The 22,126-nt window shown below is 46.5% G+C and overlaps 1 protein-coding gene across 1 annotated transcript in view; it reads left to right on the top strand.

Annotated features, from left to right (window-relative positions):
* Positions 1–21,890, top strand: part of ME3 (malic enzyme 3) — a 136,133-nt gene extending 114,243 nt beyond the window's left edge. The window contains exons 7-14 of the mRNA XM_056329516.1: positions 3,946–4,055; positions 15,972–16,069; positions 17,269–17,382; positions 18,352–18,457; positions 19,064–19,206; positions 20,098–20,271; positions 20,690–20,788; positions 21,606–21,890. Coding sequence (XP_056185491.1) covers positions 3,946–4,055; positions 15,972–16,069; positions 17,269–17,382; positions 18,352–18,457; positions 19,064–19,206; positions 20,098–20,271; positions 20,690–20,788; positions 21,606–21,767 — 1,006 coding nt within the window. The 3' untranslated portion in view covers positions 21,768–21,890. The remainder of the gene's footprint in view (positions 1–3,945; positions 4,056–15,971; positions 16,070–17,268; positions 17,383–18,351; positions 18,458–19,063; positions 19,207–20,097; positions 20,272–20,689; positions 20,789–21,605) is intronic.
* The last annotated feature ends 236 nt before the right edge of the window (positions 21,891–22,126 follow it).

Genomic DNA, 22,126 nt, shown 5'->3' with positions numbered 1-22,126 from the left:
GACTAGGTTCATCATCCTGACATTTCCCTCTTTAATTGTGAATCTGAAATATTCGGTTCTTTCATTTAAAGCATCTGGTCTTAGGGTCCTGCCGTGACCAATTTGTGACCTTTATCATTGAAGACTTTGATTCTCATATTATGCAAAGGCACACATAAGCTCAGAAATGTGGTTTATACTTTTAAAAGCTCAGTGGACATATTGCAGAGAAGAAGAAAACAATCTTCAATAAAATAGGTCAGTGAAAAAAGAGTTTGCATTCCAGCATTCTCCTGTCATACTGAGGGACAGGAAGAGAAATGAGGTCTTTATAGGGCGTCATACTTTCCTTGGGCTCTGCTTCATAAAAAATGATCAAAAGCAAAAACAGAAGGGACTGTGCACTCTCATGCTGCAGACCATGAATGTGAAGTGAAGAAAGAATTCTGTGCTCAAAAGAGAGGGGGAAAAAATGTTCAGGTTAATACTCTTGCAAATTTGAGTCTGTAGCCAGGGAAACCCACCCACCTACCCTTATGCTCTTCAGAGAGTTGGTCACACATACATCAATGCTGACTGAGATCACTGATTTCATTAAGCAGGTCAGTAATGTTACTTCCTCGGTGATACAAATAAATAATAAGATTGGTGTTAGAAAAATAGTTTCTATAGCAACTGAAGTTGCTTAAAGATTTAGTAATTCTTTGCTGTGAGATGTTAGCAGATGATCTGGATGGTGTGTCTTCTCCTTCTTAGCCATGTTTTCCTCACACATTCAAATGATGGATAACAGGATTGTCCATTAGAAAACTGATTTTTGCAGGCACTTTTTGTAGTTTATTTGCACAGATTCCTTGGATATCCACAGTGTTCGTTTTGACTCCCAAGACTACAGAGAAAAAGTGACTTGGGACTCTTAATCTGTTGCTTTTCAAAGTGTTGCTCAACTTTTTAGAAATTTTGATACTGGATCTCTGCTTCATAGCTGCCAGAATCTGCAGTGGGGAGGCTTAAAGTACATAAGTAGTCTGTCCCTCAAATACTCAGTGTAACCTGCAGTTAGCAGCACACTGGGGACAAATTAAGAGCATCTTATAAAAAGAAACACAAGATTTTAATAGACGCCAGTTTGCTGTTGAGCCACGTAACATGGCCTGTCATATAGGGTGAAGGAAAGGATCTGTCCTGTTCAAAGTCACAAAACCAAGGGGGACGGTTGTTCAGTCCCTCTTTTAGGGCTTTTTTCCCCCTTGAATTATGGCAAGCTGGAATTGCCCCACCTAAGCATCTAGATTCTGCTGAATTTCAAGGCCTGTTGGTCCCCTGGAAAATCCATGCCTAAACCTCCCTACTCAGGGTGAGAGTTGTGGTGCAATTACAACAGGGATGTTGCACAGGGCTCTTTTGTTGCTCCTTTGAGCATAGTAAACAAGGCAAGAAGTTGCTGCCTTTCTGGCCAGTATGACCAGTCATGCTTGCCTCTGTCTACCTAGAGAAGGCTTAGTGGACTGTGACATTGCAGGGTGGGGAGTAAGTATACCTCATAAAGTAGGAGCTATCAAATGCACACAATAAATACAGGCTAATGTTGAAAGCAGTTTTTAACCCCTCTGCACTGTGTTCTCTTTCAGGAGAGGCGAGGGGGTGCACATACAGTGGGGACTGGGCATGGCAGTCCATCTCTGATGGTGCCCAGATAGTAGAAAGGTACCCGGATTGCATATGAGATAAATTGAAGATGCCCTCAGTCATTGGATTCCACATTAGCTGGGAAGAAAGCCACCTGCCATGGCATGTCCTCCCTTGCAGGTGTGCCACATCCATTCCCAGCATCAGCAAAGGAGAAGCTGAAGAGAGCCAGAAGGTGCCCAGCAGAAAGGAAGCAGCACCATGTTCTGGCACGGAGCTGTGCTGTGTGCAGTCAGTGATTGCTGCCTACATGGCTCTCTAAGGTGGACATGCCCCATTCTGCTGCTCTTTGGTGACAGCAGCAGTGGACATTGCCCTCTGGGGATGACACTGCATTGCAGACCCCATAGAAAAATTTCCACAGCTTCTGTGACCCTGATTCAACAAAGACTCCAAGCACCTAATTTTTCATTGAAAATTTTGCAAATATTACTATTATTTTGCAAATACTAAGCTTAGTAGGATATTGGGAGACAACTGGAGTTGAGTTGAATCTGAAATTTTTGTATCTAAGAGAGTCATACACAGCTCTAAAATCATTCATAGAATTATAGAACAGTTTGGGTTGGAAGGGACCTTTAGAGGTCATCTGGTCCAACCCCCCTGCCATGAGCAGGGACATCTTCAACTAGATGAGGCTGCTCAGAGCCCCGTCCAGCCTGACCTTGGATGTTCCCAGGGATGGGGCATCTGCCACCTCTGGGCAACCTGTGCCAGTGTTTCACCACTCTCAATGTAAAAAATTTCTTCCTTTTATCTTGTCTGAATCTACCCTCTTTTAGTTTAAAACCATTCCCCTTTGTCCTACAGCTGCGGGCCCTGCTGAGAGGTCTGTCCTCATTGTGGTCCTTTTCTAAAAGCAAGCACAGAGAATGTGAAGCAAGTGTAAGAGCCAACCCTTTTCCCTTTTTGAGACCAGAGGGTTTACGAAGCAAGAGTTTCTCATGAGGAACAAATAAAGGAGCACAATGTATGTGCTTATCATTGTCTCCTTGCTGACAGACATACCTGAAATAGAAAATAATAATAAAAAATTCAAGGCTCTTTCAGGAGAGCTTGGCACTCTGCACTGCGAGTGCTGTGAAAAGAACTTTTCATGACAGGAGCCACGGTTCTCAAATGGAGCATGTTTTATCCAGTATCAGTTTCTAGTCTAAAGCAGAGGTGTCCCCTACCTGAGGTTTCAGTGGCAAAGGAGGAAAGTCTGAATGGGAGGTATGTAAGGTGATGCTGCCCCTGCACTGCTCACAGTCCCAGAGAGGCTCAGGTCTCTAAAATTGCAGCTATTCAGAGCCCTTTCACCTGCAACCCAGAGGTTGCTAATAGTTTCAGTACTCATTCCCTGAGCTTCTCCCACTGCCCTGTAACATTTATGCAAGATAGAAGAGTACTTATGGCTCTTTCAGACTTTATTCACAAAGCTTTAATGCAGCCTAGAGACATACCAAGTGCTGAAAGTGTATAGATATGGAGTAGTCTGAATATAACCCAATTTTTAGAAACTGCACACTTGCCCTGATATTACTGGACAATTATGGAAAGTCTGCAATTATTTCCCGCCTTTTCGCTCTACGGGTCACTAGCTGTCATTGTGTGCTGGTTTCCTGCTAAGCAACTCAGTGGAGAGAAACATTTCCAAAGCACAAAAATGCGGCTATGAAATCACACCATGAAGCCCTCGGTCCATGGAATCCTACAAGCAGGTTTTTTCTCATCTCTCGGTCACTTACAGTTGAAGTGGGCGCTTGGTTGTGTCCCTTTAACTGATGTTCCCTTTGCAGACAGATTTGACGTATTGTAACGTGGCAGCTGCAATGTCCATTGCAAAAGAGCATCTCCTTCTCTTTGAGAAGCTCCTTGGTAAAGACATCACTGAAAATTCATCGTACTGATAGTCCAAAGATGCACAGGTAGATAGATAGATAGATAGATAGACAGATAGATAGATAGATAGATAGATAGATAGATAGATAGATAGATAGATAGATAGATAGATAGATAGATAGATAGATAGATAGAGATATAGGTATAGAATACATATTAGGAAGCCCCCCCTTGATTTATGAATACAATTTATTCTTGGTGACTCCACATTTCTGAGTGTATGGACCTTGGGAAGGGTGTGATCCTGTTTGCTGTTACTGTGATGCATTTCTCTTGCGATACTTTTATCTCTACATTAGAGTCTCTAGCTCTGTTGTCCCAGTGAAAGATGTATCTATCATCCTACACTGTGAGAATGTTTTTATCCATTTTTAATTACCTTTTAACTTGCAGGTACGGCATGAATTGTCTGATCCAGTTTGAAGACTTTGCTAATGCTAACGCTTTTCGTCTCCTCAATAAATACCGCAACAGATACTGTACTTTCAATGATGATATTCAGGGTAAGTACTGTTAGGAAAATGCAAGTTTAACCTTCAGCTTGTCATGAGGAAAGGTGATTAAGATCAGAAGACTGTTTATTATACAATACTCAGATGTGTAATAAAGTTTAGAGTTTACACATAAGCATTTGAAAATAAGAACGAGCACAGCAGTCTTAAGTTGACAAGTGAGTCTCCATTGATTTTAGGAATTTAGCTGTTCACTGCAGAAATGTTGTTCAAGGGAGGAAATGGATCATGTGCTTTAGATTAAGGTAATTTAGAGAGTTCCATTCATTTTCTATAATTTAGCTAAAACGATGGTGACAATTTAACAGTTATGCAAGGCTTTCAGTTTCCATGAGCCAGGTGGTCAGCAGCTGATCCTGGTATTGTCCTTCTATTGTTATCCTCATTATTACATGCACAAACTAAAAGGTAAACCAGCTTCTTTCCTCTCCGTGGATGCTAACTCCATCGTAATCTGAGAACAGGTATGTTCTCCCCTAGAGCGGTTAACGTAACTCTTCCAGCACCAAAGAGAAATGTCAGCAGCAAACCTGGAGTTATAACCAGCATGCCTCCCAGACTGCTGTGAGGCTCAGCAGTCAACAGAGTTGCTCAGGTTCACAGAGGGATGCAAGCTGCATATTGGTGGCATCCTGGTCTGGTACTGGCTTCGCTTTAAACCATTGGAAGGGCTGTTTGCCTATCCAACAGGGACAGCATCTTCCCGAGTGATTACAAATAACCAGTTTTCCTCTGTGAGTCCCTTCATCTTTTCTTATTTATTCTAGTCCTGCTTGCAACATGCAGAAATTTCCAAGGTTTGTTGATTTAATTATTTGCACTCGGTTGGACTTATCCTCACTTGTACTTGAAAGAGACTGGCAGAAATGTCAGTGTCATGTTTCACACAGCGCTATTTCTGCATCTGCTACCCATCTAGCAATATTTTCAGTGTGTGTAACAGCTTGTTAATATCTGTCATGACACAGGAAGGAGTAAGACCCTGGCTGATGGAAATATGGTTGGTATAATGAGATGCATGGTCCTGCTCAAAGGCACTTTCATGAAGAGGGTTTAGAAGCAGAGGAGCTTAAGGCATTTCAGAAAAGGTGAGATAGAAACGCCTGTACAAGAAGATGCATTAGGTGTTCTTGCCACCCAGAAAAACTTTCAGTGGAGAGAGAAGCACAGAAAAAGAGAACACAGAAGACACATTTTTAATTGTAGTCTTGAATGGAGGAACCAAGAACTCAAAGTTTTCAGGAGATGGACAGATGAAGCCCATAATGAGAAGCCCATGATGTAAAGGTTTATTTTGGATTAGTTGCTCTCTCTGCTAGTGGAAGGGGACTCAGCAGTCAGAAGGAAAAGAGGTCAGGTGATGTGGCAGATATATGGCCCTCGATGTAGGTTTTCTTGGGGGAACCTGCATGAATTGGAAGGGTTTCTTGGTGAATTGGAATGGTTTCTTCAACTGACAGAAGAAAAAGACGATACTAAAGCAAAGCTGAAGATTATGAGTGGGAAGCAGGAGACTGTATCTTTTTTATAGTTGCTTTTTGGCCATAGGTCATAGCTGAATGCCTGAGATGGTTTCTGGAAATGACCCCCCCAGAGAGGCAAACCACATCCAGGATGATGCTGTAAAGCAGCATTGCCATAAAATGGACCTTGTCTTCTTCCCCCCGGTTAGATGCGTGTCACGGTGCATGGGAGATGTCAAGTCCCCTGAAAATTCTCTGGAGTCCCACCTGTTAAAACAGTAGGATTTTACCTCTTACTAGTAAAACTCCCTTATATTCTCAAATGAAGCATCTAGCTGGCACTGGTTTCACAGTTGTAGGTAAGGGAAGACAGATCTTTTGGATCTTTTGGACAGACAAGTGATGAATCAAGGGAAGGAAGGCACTGTTTCAGGCTTTTTTATGTAGCAGTCAGAAAGAATGGGGAACTCCAAGCTGGAGTTGTAGTCAGGAATGAGTTTTGAGGACTTACGGGAAGCTGAAGTAACTTGGATCTGCACAGTTAACTCTGGTCTTGGAGTCATGTCAGAGATTAATGGAGTTGAAGCTGGGATGAGTAGTCTGATTTACCCGCCCTGATATACCCCTCTGTATCCCCAGACGATATGAGAAAGGTAGGAACTGCCATTTTCTCACTTACACCCTCCTGTTCTTTGGTTTTGCCTCAGGCTCTCTCTTTTCTAACACTCCAGTGTTTCATGACTCCCCTACTTAAAAAAGTGGGAGAGTTCAATGCAAATTGTGTTTTAAATTATTAGTGAGAATTATATAAAGCCTTGTTGAAGCAGGCCTGATTACATTTCCTCAAGTCGAGCAGGAACAGACCTCCTGAAGCCTGAATGATGTGGCATTGCTTTAAGTATATTGATTTAAAAGCACATCTTAGGCACAGTGTACGTTAGATCAGGCCTGAGCTATACTAATTTAAACTCATTGCCCACTGGTTAGTGGGACTCTGAGTGCGATGTGCCTACACACACACACAGAGGTGAGATGTGGGATGAGCATATAACTCGTTCCGCTTGATTTCCCTTAGGCATCCCTGGTGCTGCCCCAGTGCCCACACGAACAGAAAGCAGTTTAAATTGTTAACACCTACTTTTTTTGTGTGACAGAAATTACTGTATTGCCAAATCTGCCCTAACCCCACAGAACTGAAAGTGACTCAGACCCCTTCCAGTCTGAGCCAGCCTGCTGATGCTGAGTGGGACTCCTGCCAGGTACCACAATCCCGGACGAGGTGATTGCTCTTATTCTGAAAGCCATTAGCTAGCCTGGGAGCTGGCGGGAGCGGGCTCGCTGTGCCCGCGTGTGGGAGCTCCCCATGAAGGGAATGCTTCGCCTTCCTCTATGGGGGTGATGACATCAGTCCTTTCCCAGCTCTGCCTGGGTTCATGCAAGGGGCAACAGCTTCAGTTGCAGCTCTACAGGAGAAAATTGATTGTCACTTCTTTTTTTTCCAGTAAAGCGCCAGGGCAGGCAGTGAAACACATATGAAATTGGAGGGACGTGAGAATGCTTTAGATTCTGCTCTTTCTCTTCCTACTATAACTTTGTTCCACTTAATTGTGCACAGTGGTAAAAAGAAAGTAGATGACTGAAAAGTCTGTATTACAAAGGTGTCAAGTGTTGTGAATCCCTGGGACAGGCATCTCTGGCTTCCTGCTTCATACAAGAAAATATATAAAATCATTGAAGAGGTTAGTTTGGAAAGGACCTCTGGGTGTCACCCAGCCCTCACTCAAATAAAAGGTGATTTCAAACTTAGATCCAGCTTTGACATTAGATCAGGTTTCCTCAGAGCCTTGTCCAGCCAAATAATTTTCAATATCTGCAAGGACGGATATTCACAATCTTTTTGTACTATCTGTTCCAAAGTTTTCTCATCTTGCTTGTCCATCTTCCCCCCTAATATCCAATTGGAATTTCCCTAGATGCAACTTGTGTTCATTGCCCCTCATCCTTTTGCTGTGTACCTCTGAGAAGAATCAGGCTTCTTTACAAACAGTTAAGTAGTTGTCGACAGAAATTCGTTACCCTCTTGGTCTTCTCCAGCCTAACCAAACCCAGATCCCACAGTCCTCTGTACACCCTCGTGACATTTACAGTCTTCCTCTGGACTTGCTCCAGTTTGTCAATATATTCCTGGTGCTGAGAGCCCCAAACTGGAGATGCTAGTCTAGAAATGACCTCAAAAGTTCTGTGATACAAAGAAACGATCACTTTCCTTGACCTGCTGCCTAGACTTCCGTTGATGCGGTCTAGCAGGCTGTTGGCCTTCTATGCCACAAGGGATTATTGCCGGCTCATCTTCAACTTGTTGTCCACCATTACCCCCAAGTCTTCTTCTGCAAAGCTGCAGGACTTTGCATTTGCCTTTGCTGACCTTCATGAGGTTTCCCTGAACCCATTCCTCCAGCCTGCTGAGTTCCCTGTGAATTACAGTCATACCCACCAGAGTATCAGTCACTATCCCCAACTTGTAATCATCCCTGAACTTCCTGGGGGTGCATTCTGTCATACCATCCAGGTTGTTGATAGAACTTAAATAGCATTGTCCTCTTTGTACCACGGACCACAAACCTTTGAGCCTAGCAGCTGAGCCACTTTTTCACCCACTTGGTAGTCCTCTTGTTCAGTCTGCGTCTCTCCAGTTTGACTACAGGGATGCTGTGGGAGATTATTTCAAAGGCCTCATGCAGGTCAAGGAAAGCAACATCCGCTGCCCTGCCCTTGTCCACATAGCCAGTTTTCTCATTGTAGAAGGCAGCTGAGTTGGTCAGGCCTCTTTTGCTTTGGGAGATCCATACTGTTCTCAGTCACCTTCACGTTCCTAGAAACATCTTCCAGAAGACTTGCTTTGTAATCCCCATATACTGAGGTTAGGTTTACTGAGCTAAAAATCCCTGGATCCTTCTGGCCCTCCTTGAAGATGGGTGTAACATTTGTCTTTTTGGGGAGTCAGGAATCTCTCCAGTTACCACAACCTTTCAAAGAATGACTTCACAATGCCTTTGGGCACATACCTCAGCATCTTTAGATGAATCTCATCAGGTCTCATGGATGTGTTGAATAATCCCTGCTAAATAGGCAGGAGTCCACAGAAACCCAGTAAATTTGCATACCTAAGGTTCTCAGCATGGGACTAGGGCTCTGTGTGCATGTGCCTCCCCGTCTTTGTGGCAAAAAAGCCGGTCTAATTCCAGCACAGTCTTCAAAGATGTGCGCTGAGTAACCAAAGAATCAGCAGGGGTTTATGCCTGGGCTAAGCAAAAGTGGGATCAGATGCATCAACCTGTGATTGGAATTGGTTGGCTCGGCTTGCTGAGCTGAAATCTTTATGCTGCAACAGAGATGCTTCGGTGTCATGGTTCAGTTATCTGATCAGACAGAACGGAAACATTATTCACTATGAGAGTGGTCAAACACTGGGACAAGTTGTGCAGAAAGCTTTGGGACTTTTATCCTTCAAGAAGGCCCTAAGCACTCTACTCTAATTTTGAAGCTAGCCCCACTTTAAGCAGATATCAGACTAGATGACCTCCAGGCATCTCTTCCAAGCTTATTTTTACTATGGAAAGTTTGTTCTCCTGGTTGATCAGTGTGTTACCCGCCCCCCAACCCCCACATATTCACATATCAAATGAATTCTTCAGGTGTAGATTGCTTACTCGGTACTGATCAGCAGAAGTTGTTCTGCAAAAGAAGTTGTTCAGTTAGAGTTGCAGAAAAATGAAGAAAGCTCTAACATGTTATTTCATTAGTTGTATCTAATCATGTCATTCAAAAGCCTTTCACACATATGGGCAGGGCAGAGAGAATAGCACACAGAAGCATAAAGCTTACTATCTCCTGGCTCTGGGCATTTTTAACAGTCTTTTAAAACTAGACCTGATATAAAGTATGACATTGATAGCTTCTCAAACCACCAGTCTGAGTGTTCAGATATATCCATATCCAGTTTGAGACACTGTAAACAGACAGGATTTCTAAAATCCTGAATACCTACAACACGCAAATGAGATTTCTTCAAGGCACTTCAAGATGGGAAACACCAAATCAACAAAGGCACATAAAAAAACTTTTGTATTTCCACAGTCCCTCCACAACTAAAGTAGTCTACAGGCAATGCCCGGGGTCATCGCTTTCGCAAAACCTCTCTGAGTCTTTTTCCAGCATTAGAGCAATGGGTCCCCTTTGTTGACAGGTATGTGACTGCTGATGAGCCTCAAAATATCTCTTGACCCACCAGCGCCTTTTCCTATTATCCTAGTAGATAACCTTTCTGTAACCTTTCCAGGACACTTCGGGAAGCGGTGTCTCAGCCTGGAGGAACACCGCTCCCAGACCTCAGCTGTGGTTGGGAACACGCCAACTCCAGCGCCGCAAATCTGAGCGGCTTCAAACATTTGCGCAAGTTAGAAAGCAATCTTGTGCAAACGTGGCCTATTTTGCAGGCATGTTTCCATGTGCTGTGAGAAGCAGGCGACGCTAGTTTTTGGCTCGGTGTTAACTCATTTCAGCAGATTAAAATGGTACAGTATCTTACTTTGTTGTTTCAGCTGGCGTGGAAAACGCATCGGTAATCATCACAGGAAACTAAAGAGGGGGGAAGCACAATGGGAAGGGAGCGCTGGTTGATACGGTGCCGCAGAACAAAGCAGGCTATGTCCTGCCAGGCAGCTCCTGAGCAGCACGCTTTCCCGGTGGGGATTTACCCAGCCTGAAGATGGATGTGGAGATGTTCTCAGTCCGGTACAGGTTCACCATTACAAGGCTCTGGGACCTGCTGTGCCCTGCAGCAGAGGAGGCTTCTGCATTTTCCCTTGATGCTACTATGTTAACTATTTAAGGGCCAGGTTTTCTGGGTTTTTTATTTGTTTTTTTTTTTATCCTAGGCTTGTCTCTTAATCACACATTGACCGCTAAACAAGCCCGGTCAGAACAGTGTGGACTCCTGGGTGTAGATGGGCCTTAGTTTCTTGGGCTTAGTGGTGCAGAGCTCTAAAGATCCATCCCATTTGTAAATGGGGATTGTAAAACGGGTTTCCCTTTCCTCTCCTACTTCTCTTATTTGCTGTTTTTCTTATTCACTGGATGCCACGGCAAGCTTCTCCTTTGCAGTAAAGAACAGCACGCATCTCCTCTGTGTTAAGCTCTCTGTGATCTTTTAAGTACAGGCTAAGGAGGCAAAATGGATAGAACAACAAGGCTGTGCTCTGACCTGGTTTAGGTTGTTGGTATAAAACAGCATCCACAGGGCCTCCACTGCTGATGGGGATGGGGAAGCTTTCTTGCAAAGTGCTGGCAGCTGCCTGGTAGCCTTTGCCTTAGTGGACGAGGGGGTTCAGTGTGCCCAATGGCACAGCCTGCGTGCTGGCCGGCACTCGTGCAGGCAGGAGTGAGGGCAGTGCTGCAGGCCAGCGCTGCAGCGTGGGTTTAAGGCACTGCACTGTATAGTCCAAGCACTTTACAGTGGAAGGATTAAAAACAGGCACCTGAAGATGACCTGCATTAGGCATCTACTTTAAGATGAGCTCTGCATCTTCACTGTCAGACAGCTCTTCACCGTACCACCACCTCTTCTGGGTTAGGTCGCCCTAAATCTGTTAGTGGAAAAAGCGAGTTCCTTCCCTGAGCGTCGATGCTTTGTGTTTTACTGCTGTTCTTACTGACGCGCTCCACACCATTCTGAGGTTTATTTTCTTAATGTTTTACAGAGGCCCTTTGGGGGAAAGGTAACACTAGCCCACAGCCATGGAGGCGAAGACCTTGAGCTGCAAATGCTTCAGCAGCTTTTTGCTTCAGTTTTGCTGTGTTTGACTTTTGATTGTCTATTTGGAGTGGATCTGGATGCGCTCCACTCTGCTTTCCAGTAACAGGCGGAACTGCTGCAGGGAATTAATGTGAACCAGGCTTTGGAAAAGCCCTATGCTTTCTCTGCATCCATAACTTTAGATATATTTTCTTGGCTGCCCGTGGCTGTAGCTGTTAAACTGGTGTTTGCAGTTCCCTGGGTCCTCATCTTGGCATGGTTTTGATGCAGCAAAGTGTAAGCAGGCAAGGCAAGGGTAAAAAATAACAGATCAGGCAGATTTTGGCTATCTCTTCCACGAGTGTGCTGTGGACCAGGGGGAATCACCCACGCGGGTGTTGTATGAAGAAACGGGCAGTTGTGCCGCTGCGTGCTCCCATCGCTGCTGCTATCAGAAGGATTCGGCAGGGTGGTGATGCTCTGCCCCTCAGCCAGCACCTAGACCAGGTGACAGGGCAGTGCCAGTCCTCAGCATGGGGGGACTCCTGCCCCCAAGCATCCACAGGGTCCCTGCTTCTCCCCATGTCCCCTGCTTAGGCACTGGGTGCTGTCACACGCAATACAGCCTTGACATGGGCGCTGGGCAGCACGTCCCCTGTTTCGCTCATGCCAGCGCTGCCCAAAATTCCATGTGTCTGCGCTCCCCACTCTGAAGGAAGGGTGAGGTCCATGGGCATGGGTGCCTCTGGGCTGCAGCCTTTTCCATCCCTGCAGTCTCCTGAAGCGGTGGAGCAGACCCTTTCCCCCGGCTTTTGCTCCAGTGTACTTCCACTGACATCTACTGGGGTTTGTTCTTACTTACACTAGTGCAAGTGGAATTAACCTCGGAGGGGATTTTCTTAACATTTGACAATGTTCTGAATGTGCTTGAGCATCAGAGATTAATTCCTGTGGGGATGGCCATTTTCCTGAGTGTACTTCAGTCTGCAATGCCTCTTTTCCTTACTGGTCCTGTTGCTCTGGACTCCCCAGAGAGGCTCCTGAGGTCTGCTTGCTTTTTTGTGATATGGTGAGTGTTCGCTTTGAGCCTTGGACAGACAAGATGATTTACAAGGATTTTCCTTTCATCTCTCTGTGTCCCTCCATATCTCACCTCAGATACGGACCAGCCAAGCTGGCTCTCGCTAATTACTTAGGGAAGTAGTTATCGACAATAGCAGCATTCAGTCTCTTAGGAGAATAGATAGACCAACATGTTGAAGCGTGGTGTTTTTTTTCTTGCCAGAACTCATGGTGAGGGGTCCTGGCCTTCCCCCACCCAGTCTCATTTTGTGGCCTTTTCAGACCTGAAGCACAATGATTAGCCAATTCCTTACATGAACCAGCTGTTAACTCCCCTCTGTAGAGATGCTCTGTTGTTCCATGCTCAGAAATTGTAATTATCGAAGAAAAATATTGAGCTAAGGCCAAGGTACAGTAATTTCGTTACTTGAATAATGGGGGTGAGATGCAGTCTGGGAGACGTGGAGGGATTAGAAACACATTGGTGAGAGAGGAAGATGATTAGGCATGGCAGAGCTGAACAGAGTCCTGCTGTTAGTCAGCTGCAGTACAAGTGCAGGGGGATGAGTAATGGCACACCCAGTCCCACAGCTCTCCTCTCTGCAGAGTGCACGCTGCTCTGCAGACTGCGGCTGTGCACCCTTTCTTTCCGCCACCTCAGTTCTCAAATTCTTGCTATTAACGTCTTTAAAAGACCTCGAGTCCCTCTGCTGAATGTCCTGTGAGCATTTTCCATTTAAATGGGTTTGCAGATGTCCTGCCAGACTTCTTGACAATCATAGGGTATAAAGCCATTTTGCCTGGGTCTCGACCAAGAGAAACAAGATATTTCTCCAGTTACATGTCTTTCTTTTAAATACTTTCCAGGCATCTATTGCTGCTAATGCTGTAACCTGATACGTACACTGTCACACTGTAATTGTTCCATTTTGGCTTTTTTCCTCTGATCAGTTCCCCACGCCCACCCACATGAGGATTCAGGGATTTCTGTGCAAAGTAAGCCTGGGAGATAACATGTGAGCACGTGTGAGCATATATGTAAAGGTTCATATTCTGCTACACGTCACAAGCTTGGCATCGCTGACCGCTGTGGGACCTCACTTCTTTGCAGTTCAGTGCCAGGGTGGGATCCCTTCCTTCACCGTTTAGATGTCTGCAACAGAGATGTTTACATGTATTCTTGTTATGTTGTCTCTCTTAAAAATCTGTGGTGGTATGACGCTTTCACGGTGCATTTCATTTGACCCAGTTCAGGTATCTGCTTCAGCATGAGCAGGATCATACATGTTTCTTTAGAGGAGTCCTGTCCTCAGCATCTGGCATGGCAGCAAGCCAAGATACTTCCCAAAATACACAGAATGAGCATGGGCCAGCTATGTGACACCCATAAAAAGCAAAGTCTTAAAACTAGGCAATTATCTGGTGCTCCTTTAGATATCTTGGATGTTCATTATCTTCCTCTGTAATTTTTCTAGTCCGATAGCGTGGCATTTCACCAGGCAAATACATTATTCAATACAAATACAGCTTAAAAAGGCAGAGAATTGGTGCAGAAGCAAGGGGAAATCCTTCCTATACATCCTTCAGTTGTCTGAGTTGACTCGTTAACACTGAAGCAGCAGAGCACTCAGGGGCCGGTTCCGTCTCTATCAACTCACTTTTAAACTGACTGAACTCAGATGGTCTTGGTCTGGAAATGATACAAACTGTTTTCTGAGCTAATGAAGGGAATTTATCCTTGGTGCCGAAGCGAGTGTCTCAAGTGATTCATTGCAAGAAAGAAGCTCACGAAGCCACCAGCCATTAGTCTAGTCCATGTTGCGTTTAAGACACAGACGCTTGCGATGCCCTCGTGAGTAAGAAATGCTGCCGTTGCTATTCTGTATCAGCATCCCAGTGCACGGACACCACAGCACTAACATTTGCTGCAGGAGTGCGGCCGCTACCACCTCTGCTAAACCAGAATCACTCTTAGGTGACACTAATGATTAAATTTGGGAGAACTAAACTCATCCAAGTTATAAACACAAAATGTTGGTGAGCTAATGGTACCGATAAATGCTTCTGGTCTGGCCAATAAAGATTTTCTTTGTCAGAGGAGCTTATATAGGTTCCTTAAGCAAAATAAGCCATGTCAATAAAAGTTACTTCTCTGCCACAGTACCTGTGCTCCCACTAGGTGTCCTGCTTGCAGGGAAATAATGAAAGAGAGAATAATTCCCCGGCGACGTGATATACCAGTAGATTTCTAATTCATCCGTGACTTTTGCACTCAAGAGCCGCAGCAGGTAAAGCTGAATGTACTTTCTGGGTCCTTGACAGATGAGGCAGCACCATCTGCCGGTTTCACTGCTCGTGGTCGTGCTTGGCTCCTGAGCTGCTCTGTTCCCAGCCGGGCTGTGCACTGATGCCTGGCAGCACCCCAGCCCCCAAGGACCCTGCAGGCAGGGGGTCTCCCTGAAGGACTGGCTGACTGGAACACTGATGCACTGGCTGGGTAAATGGGCAGGAAAAGAGGAAATGCTGGAAATTTGCTGAAATCGGGTTTTATTAACCTAAAAGGGTTCATTGTCCGCCCCACCTGTGACCTCCCACACAAGGCTTTTTACTTGTTGACTCCCTGATTTCTCACAAATCTTCTGAAGATGAGAATGGAGAGACCAGCGTTAGAGCTGGGGACAGCATCAGAGCTGGGGTGCATCCAAACTGGTATCTTTTAAAATGCTGAGGAGTAAAACTAAGGGATTTGATGATATTTATAGGTCCCTTCCAACTCGAGGTATTCTGTGATAAAACTGTCTCCTTCATTCCTAGCTCACCTTTAACGCTTGTATGCAGCTTGCCCAGGTGACCTGAGATACCACCAGTGCCTGAATGCTCATTCCTCTGTGCCTCACTTGATTTCTTCCCACCGTGTTCCTTCACCTGGAATAGGACATTAGATGAATACTATGTGTGATTGATGTGGGGTGAGGGCAGGTTGGTTCAGTCTAGACATCTGCCTCTCTCGATGGATGCAAAGTTGTACATATCACAGTGGCTGTAACAGCAGGACTCTGCTCTCCATACACTGGATACTTTCTCACTAATCTGGGACCAGCTCATGTTCTCAATGACTCTGTAATGCTTGGCAGCGAGGGATGATGGCTCTGAGTCAGCGTGTCAGAGTATTAGGGAAGTAAAAAAAGAGAAGGTGGTGCTGGGCTGTGAAGGTAAATGAGGAGAAGAGGATGGTAATTCCATGATCACAGAGGATTTTGTGACAAGGGTGCCCAATTTCAGACCACCGCTCTGCTACAGATGCCTTAGGTGACCTTAGACAAGTCACATGAACCTTAAACCCTTGGGAGTTTGGTATTAACTTCAGGCGTTCTAGGATTTGGTGTCCTTTTGACTCTATGTAGAGGGACATTGGTGTTCTCCTGCCTTGCAGGGGTCTTCTGAGGATTAAGGTTTCAGAGTAGGGAAGGCACTCTGATCCTTTAGTGACACAATCTAGGGGAATGGTTCCTTCCGCAAGGTTTCTAACAGCATGTTAGTGGGGTAGACAATCCATTTACCATATTCATGGTGTTTCTCTCTTTTCAGGCACCGCGTCTGTTGCAGTCGCTGGCATCTTTGCAGCCTTAAGGATCACAAAGAACAAGCTCTCTGACCATAAGTTTGTTTTCCAGGGAGCGGGAGAGGTAAGAATGCTCTTGAGTTTGTTCCTAAATACGATCTAAATTCAAATTTAGAGAGAAAAGTCAACCATGACACTTCCTGCAAGGCTTGGCTTTCGTGAAAACAAAGCACAGAGGCAGGTTCCTTGCCACTGGGCAAGAGTGGGCCCCACAAGTGGATCTTGCCGCTGCGTAGAAGTTACCAACAATCTTTCAGTGGCCTCTTGGCCCCTGAGTCGTGGGCAGACTTCCTGGGTGTTACGAGGCTGCCCCTGTGTCAATGGGGCTTTAAGTACCATGAGGGAAGCCCCTGATGAGGCGGGGTGCTGCAGGAAGATTAAGGAGGCTGGCTTGAGTCCTCAGGGGTGGTATCGTAGGTAAACCACAGCCTCTTTAGCAATAGAGTCAAAAAGGATTCAGTCTCAAAGAACCGTAAGAGCGTAACCTCAATTTGGGCATCAGTCACGTTGCCCCCATGGCAGAAGTCGAGTAGTCTGTATGGCACCTTGCTCAGAGAGGCGGGGAGAAGAGCAAGTCTCTGAAGCCTGGACTGCGGACTAAAGGCATTGGTCCAGGTCCTGGCTCAGCTGTCAGCCACCTGTGACAGCTGTCTATCCCTCTGTGAAACAAAGATTGATAGTTCCCTTTCTCCACCCCTCCTGGCAGACATGTTTGTGCTGGTCACTCTCTCTGTGGCACAGAGACCCTCCTGCCTTGTTAGTCCCCATCTGGGCAGGAGGGCCAAGCACAGCTGTAGGACCACTGAGACACACAGCTTGTCCAGGGCTGCTTCCTCAGGCAGGAATGGGAGAAAAGGACCTGCCTCTTGGCAGTACTTCAGATGCAGCAGTTCCACTTTGCTTTGAGTTCCTCGCTGGCATCGTCACCAACATTTCTTCAGTGTCTGCCCCTTTTCCTCCCCTGCAGCAGCTGATTTAAATGACAGAGACAGCCTCTGCCTGTCAAGGTACCACCTCCGCTGCTCCAGCCTTACAGGCAGCCTGTTCTGTTGGACAATTGTTTTGTTGGGGTTTTTTATTTATAGCAGCACCTACAATGCTAAGACCTGCCCCGTGCCATGGCACTGTACAACCATGGAGCAGAAAGCCTCCCTGCTTTGTGCAGCACTGAGGGATGACCCAACACATCTCTCATTAAAAATCTTTCCCTCCCACCCAAAAGATGATGATACCCCAATGAAGTGTTTATATACTGTGTTCCAGGCTGCAATGGGCATAGCTCATCTCATTCTCATGGCCATGGAAAAGGAAGGAATTTCACGAGAGGATGCCATAAAAAAAATCTGGATGGTGGACTCCAAGGGACTGATTGTGAAGGTAAATTTGTCTCTAGAGCTAAGCTCCAGTCCCCGGCCACCTCCTGCAAGCTAGAGAGAGGCCAGAGCAGGCTGATACCTTGGACCCCTGCTCAGCCCTGGAGTAAGGGCTGCAGTTTTATGGGTGTCAGCAGAGCTGTTCCTGCTTTCAGGGGACTAGGTTTTATGGTTACAACAGTGAACTAGCAGCACTGGCTGCCCTAAAGGCAATGCTTTGGGCTGGACCTTTAAAGTGGTAGGATATGCTGCTGGCCGTGGTCCAGCAGTGCTGCAATTCTTGCATGTCATATGGGGCATTACAACAGCAACATTGTGCCCTGCTTGGTGATCCAGCCTGGTCCAGCTCTACTCTGCACTCCCTGGGTCCTCAGAGCCTCTGCCCTTGTCCCTCCTCAGGCCAGAGGAGACTTGTGCTGTATGTACAGCTTCTCTGCCCTGGCAGCCAGATCCTTCTTCCACACGGTCTGCATTTTGGAGGGTGAGAGGAGCAGACATTAGCCCCACGTGACATTACCATCCTTTCAATACTTAAAGGGGGCTTATAAGAAAGCGGGGGGAGGGGAACTAGTTTATCTAGATTTAGATTAGCTATTAGGAAGAAATTCTTCCCTGTGAGTGTGACAAGACACTGGCCCAGGCTGCCCAGAGCAGCTGTGGGTGCCCCATCCCTGGCAGGGCTCAAGGCCAGGCTGGACGGGGCTGGGAGCAGCCTGGGCTGGTGGAAGGTCCCTGCCCATGGCAGGGGGGTGGGACTGGGTGGTCTTTAAGGGTCCTTCCGACCATTCTGTGATTCTATGATTACACCAACACCGCAGTGCCTGACTGGCTGACGCTGAATTCCTGCTCTGTGGAATCTGTTTTAGGTAGAGATGAAGGGTTTGGGCCAAGAGGTGAAATGAACTGATGAGTTACTACATTATGTCTCCACCTTTTGCCAACAGACCCAAGTCTGACTCCTTTTTCCTCACAGGGCAGGAGCCACCTGAACCATGAGAAAGAAATGTTTGCCCAGGACCACCCCAGTGTGAACACGCTGGAAGAGGTTGTGCAGAAAGTGAAGCCTACAGCAATTATAGGTGGAGTTCCCTTGGCATGACCTTTTCACATCAATTCAGTTCTTAGGGGAGTCTCTGTCTCTCTTCCAGGGCCTCCTTTTGTTCTCCGAGTCAAGATGAAATGAGCTTTTTTTTTACCCCCATTTTGTCGGTTGAGTTCTCCACATCCTTTCCCCTTTGGCTGTGGGGCACAGGCTTCCTCTCTTTTGGAGCTGTAGGAGCCCTCCCGGACAGGGCTGTAGAGGGAGGTGCTGGGGCAGGCAGGATCTGGGGCTCTCGGCAGCAAACATGGCCCTGGCAGGGTGGGCAGGATGACGACGGCAACAGGCAGCTCAGGTAAGTCTTTTGAAAGCAAAGTGCTGAGCCTTTGGGAGGCACATTGCCGCAGCCAGGTTGGTCTAAACACTGATGCCCACTGCGCCCAAAGGAGCAGAGGGCTTTATTTTGAGACAGGCTCTTAATCTCACCGTAATATGAGACAGAAGCATCACCACCTGCATCTCCAGAGATGGAGCCCGCTCCCTCCCGCAGTTCATTTACCAACAGAGGCATTCCAGAGGGATCAGCCCAGTGCACTGAAGCCAGACAGTCAGAAAGCACCATCTCACTCTGCTGTTGTTGTTTTAGGTGTTGCAGCCGTTGCAGGAGCTTTCACTGAGAAGATTTTGAAGGACATGGCAGCCTTCAATGAAAGGCCCATTGTGTTTGCCCTGAGCAACCCCACAAGTAAAGCAGAGTGCACAGCGGAGCAGTGCTACCGCCTCACCGAGGTACTGGTGCTCAGCATAGGGAAACTGGGTGCTCTGGGTGCGCCGTGGATGACTGTACCAAGGAAACCACAGTGGTGCATGGTGGGCAGAAAAATGACAGTGGGTATAAGTTGAAATAAGAGAAGTTCAAGCTGGTCGTAAAGATAAATGTTCACACTGTGAGGAGGGCCAGGAGGTGGTACAGGAGCCCAGATTGCTCGTGCAGTCTCTGTCCTTGCAAGTTTTCAAGACCAGGCTGGATAAAACCCCAAGCAACTTATTCTGATTTCATAGCTGACCTTGCTGTGAGCAGGAGTTTGGGTCTCTGCCACCCAAACTACTTTGTGATCCTGTAAAGAAAGTGCTTGCCTCCTTCATCCGTGGCTGTCTGAGATGTCGCATCCTCCCAGGTTGACTGTCCCCTGTGTTTTGCCGTCCGAGTTGCTTATGTAACAGTTTCATCACCCAACTTGGACACAATGTCACTGAAGAATTATTGTCATGTGCATTGACTTGGTGTGAGAGAGGAGGCCTTGTCTCACTATCCACTTTGCCCTCCCCACCAACTGCTGCTGGCTAGAGCAATCACACAGCCCCCAGACCTTTATCCCACATGAGTCTCTCTTCACACTCCATAGATGGCTGATAGAGAAGGGAGAGAGACTCCTCAGCCAGCTCATAGCACTTGCAGCTGGGCAGTGCAAACGCCCACGCAGTGGCCCTGTCCATGGCCTTGGCTGTGCCTCTGGGGACCAGGCCCTCCAGAGATGTCAAGTGGAGATGGCTCTCACTGACTGGCTGGAGGTTTCTCTACTTGGTCACCAGAGTCCCCTGAGCACAAATCATGGTGTGCAGCAGGAATATAAGACTTCTCTTCTGAATTTGGATGCCTCTTTCTCTCTCTTTGATCAGGGCCGGGGAATATTTGCAAGTGGGAGTCCATTCTCAAAGGTAACTCTGCCCAATGGACAGACCTTCTTCCCAGGCCAAGGAAACAACGCCTACGTCTTCCCAGGAGTGGCACTGGGAGTCATTGCCTGTGGAGTCCGGCACATATCTGATGATATCTTCCTCGTCACAGCAGAGGTTTCCAACTGGCATTTCACTAATGTTTTTTAAAAGATGGTAACAGACACATGCACCTGCTTTGGGTGTTTTCAAGAACCTGCCTGGGGCAATGCATTGAGTGGAAATGGCACAGCCTCAGCAAAAAGCTACAGCTTTTCCCAGACTCAGGGAAAGCTCACACTTCTATTGCACCTACACAGGTGCAGGAGCCATGGCAAGGTTCTCCTCCTTCTTCACAACTGCTGCTCTGGCACAGCACTTCCACTATTTTGGCTCCAGTTTTAAGTCTGTAATGGAATGTATTATGCACACATGTATTTTGAATAGTTCAGCAGTTCCCATTGAGAAAGTCCCAGCTCTGCCACTGCTGAGGTTTCAACCACATACCATGAGAGTTTGAGACCATCTCCATAAACTACCTTTCTCTTCTTTCTAGTCTATTGCTGCCCAGGTGACAGAGCAGAATCTCGCAGAAGGAAGACTCTATCCTCCCTTGAACAGCATCAGAGAGGTGTCTCTCAAAATTGCTGTGAAAGTGAGTATTTCCACATTTATTTCCACTTCCCATGGTAGGGAGGGCAGGAATTGCCCTGGCATCATTTTTGCTTTGTGCTGTTTTAATTCAACTTATTCTACAGCCTAAAGCAGTGATTCTCAGGAATCTTTCCAGCCAGAACTGCTGCTTTGTTTTCTCCCATCATTAAAGCCCAAATGTGAAAAACACCTTCTGATTTTGGGTGCCTCACAGCTCACAAAGCTCTGCTTTATTACTTGGAGTTGTGGGTGCTCAGCACTTCAAAAAATCAGGTTTAGAGCCAAATTCAAACATGATACAAGTTGCCAAAAGATTTTAGGTTCCAAATTGCTATTTTGGAACCTCTCCTGTTATTTGATAAGGGTCTAAGTACTAAATACTATTCCAGATCTGGGCTTGTTATCTAACTGTGGGATTGGTAGCCTGTATACATCAAATCTGTAATTCCTGTTCAGGGGACACCCACGGAGAATCACATTGGCCTGCTAGGAGTAACTGATGGATGCACAGTGTAGCTGAGGAGCTTAAGAGTGTGAGCAGAGGTGGTTAAAGGGCTGCTCTCCTTTAATTGCACACTCCAGCCGTTTTGCCAGGGCAGGGGTGTGCATTTCTAAGCATCCAGGAATTGCGGGCAGCTTGCATTCCCTCACCCCAGGGATGAGGTGCGGGTGACTCAAGGAATTGCACAAAGAGAAAAAAAGCAAAAATGGACACAATTTTGAGGGGAGGAAATCGGGAAGATATAGCAGGGCCAAACTGCAGCTGGTTTCAACTTGCTGACGTTGTTTCATCGGCTCATTTTGCTATCTTTTTGCAGATTGTTGACTGGGCCTACAAGCATGGTCTTGCTTCTTGGTACCCCGAGCCAGCAGACAAGGAAGCCTTTGTGAAACGGCTCGTTTACAGCCCTGATTATGATTCGTTTGTTATTGATGATTACAGGTGGCCCCCCGCAGCCATGCAAACACAAGATGTCTAAGTTTTTGTGAGAACTATTTTCTCATTTTTACCACGAGTTGCCATGGTTCATATCATTGCTGATATCAAACGCACCTCCAGGCTTGCAGAATGATAAAAGTAAATTAATCCAAGTAGTTTTTTACTTGCTGCTGGTTTTTCTCTCTGGGAGCATATCATTAGGGAATAAAACGGAGCCCAAGCTGGGCAGTCAGTACTCCAAGGAGAGAGACAGGCTGTGGCCACAGCCTGTCCCAGTCCGTCAGCGCTGTGTGTTGCTGTTTGCTTCACATGCTGCTCAGCTCTCAGCCCAGCTGCCTCAGAAGCTACCTGGGCCACCTCAGAAGCAAAACAGTTCCGTTCCTAGTGGGAGTGCCCTCG

Source organism: Falco biarmicus, chromosome 2, assembly GCF_023638135.1.
Source record: "Falco biarmicus isolate bFalBia1 chromosome 2, bFalBia1.pri, whole genome shotgun sequence".
Lineage (NCBI taxonomy): Eukaryota > Metazoa > Chordata > Aves > Falconiformes > Falconidae > Falco > Falco biarmicus.
Note: the sequence above shows the minus strand (reverse complement) of the source record. Positions and strands in the feature narration are given on the sequence as shown.